General features: G+C 36.2%; 1 protein-coding gene across 1 annotated transcript; it reads right to left on the bottom strand.

The window, feature by feature from the left end:
- Nucleotides 1-1153: 1153 nt before the first annotated feature.
- Nucleotides 1154-1544, bottom strand: LOC101828334 (placenta associated 8). Its single transcript, XM_013125996.2, is given in 1 exon segment — nucleotides 1154-1544. A coding segment is annotated over 1 exon segment (303 nt). The 5' UTR covers nucleotides 1495-1544; the 3' UTR covers nucleotides 1154-1191.
- Between the last annotated feature and the right edge of the window lie 217 nt (nucleotides 1545-1761).

Genomic DNA, 1761 nt, shown 5'->3' with positions numbered 1-1761 from the left:
AGTAAGAGCTAGCCAATAAGAAACCATAGCCAATGGCCAACAGCTTTATAATTAATATACGTCTTTGTGTACTTATTTGGGGCTCCAAGTGTGGTGGTGGGACCTGCTGGGCCAAGAAAACTCATGTTACAAAATCCCTAAGACATACAACAATAAAATGATTGTTCACTAAGAATTATACATGTGGAAATCTTAGTACACTCACTTAGACAGTTGGCATTTGGCATTTGCCATTTTAAACCTCACTTTTAAAACTACACAGGAGATCATATGCTTAGCAGTAAACTTAACAAGAAAATTGAATTTCAATATCAGTATAAGGGAAATGATAGACTTACACAAACTAGAAGACAGTCCTTTCTTATAGAGGACAATTTAATGAAATATAAGTGTCAGATATCCTTAAGTTATAGTCAGTGTCATCTCAAAATAAAATTAAGAAGATAATGCTATGAATACAGAAGATATTCTAAATTCCATAAGTGGACATCAATATTCAAGAATAGCTGTGAAAACACTTCAAAATGCAAAATTTACAGCTCTACGGAACAAGCCAAATAACTTAGCATTGCACTGACATATAAACAGACAAGTAAATCTACTGAATAAACCTCAAAAGTAAACTCAAATTCGTGTGTAAATTTCACACGTGGTAAAAACAGCATCACAAAGCACAAGGCAGGAGACTTGTAATAAGTGATGTTCATGAAACTGGGTAGCCATCTGGAAAATACAAAATTAGATCACCATCTCACAGAATGTACTCAAAATGGATTAGTGATAAAATGTAAAAATTTGAAGCCATATGATTTCGAGAAGGAAGCAGGAATTTCTCTTTAAACTATATATGTCTTCCTAACAAGAATTTGCATTTTAAAAACCAAAAATAGATCAATTGATTTAACTGCACGATTTTTTTCTCTTATTAAAATCTTTTATTTGGTTTGTGTTTAAAGTGTAAAAAAAGGGTATAAGCTGGAATATTTGCTGATAAGGGAGCAAGGAGAAACCAAGTCAAAGAGAAACATCCATTTAAAATCAATCAAGAAGTCGGATTTCTAAAATGCCATCATCTTGTAATTATCTTGCCATCCATCGCATCTCAGTTACAAAAGATCTGGAGAGACTCGAAGTGGGAGAGCTGTGTTCTGTGTTCAGCTGCTTCAGTGAGAGCTCTCACCATCCAGCTCCTTAGAAAGCATTCATGGCTCTCCTCCGGTTAATGTCTCTCTTGATTTGGCACACAGAGCAAATAGATCCAGGAATGCCATATCGGGTTCTGTAGTGAGTCCTCATTGCCACTGTTGACACACACAAACAGCATTCATTCATGTCGGCTGCCACTTGACACCCAAGACATGTAAGGCAAAACGTCCCACAGAGGCAGACTCATCGGTCGCTGAAGCAATCACACAGGCTTGTCTGCCAGTTTGAATTTTGAGGAGCACGAACAAATCCAGGTTGAGTCATGATGACAGTTGGTGCCTGGGCCATCTCAAAAGCCCTGGTTGCTTAAAAAGTCTGGAGCAGGAAGTGTCTTGTGGTCTAGAGTGGACTCTCATTCAACTTTGTGATTTTTATGTTGACAAATTATTTTTATTTCAAAGTATAAAACTGACAACATAATAGAAAATATTCGCAAGGAACCATGTAATTATTAATATCACTTTGAGCTAAGGAATTTTTATAAATAAGCAACAAATAACCAAATACCTGACAGGAAAACTTGTCAGACGAATAGGAAAAACATATGGACAGCTA

Source organism: Mesocricetus auratus, unplaced genomic scaffold, assembly GCF_017639785.1.
Source record: "Mesocricetus auratus isolate SY011 unplaced genomic scaffold, BCM_Maur_2.0 Super-Scaffold_100020, whole genome shotgun sequence".
Lineage (NCBI taxonomy): Eukaryota > Metazoa > Chordata > Mammalia > Rodentia > Cricetidae > Mesocricetus > Mesocricetus auratus.
Note: the sequence above shows the minus strand (reverse complement) of the source record. Positions and strands in the feature narration are given on the sequence as shown.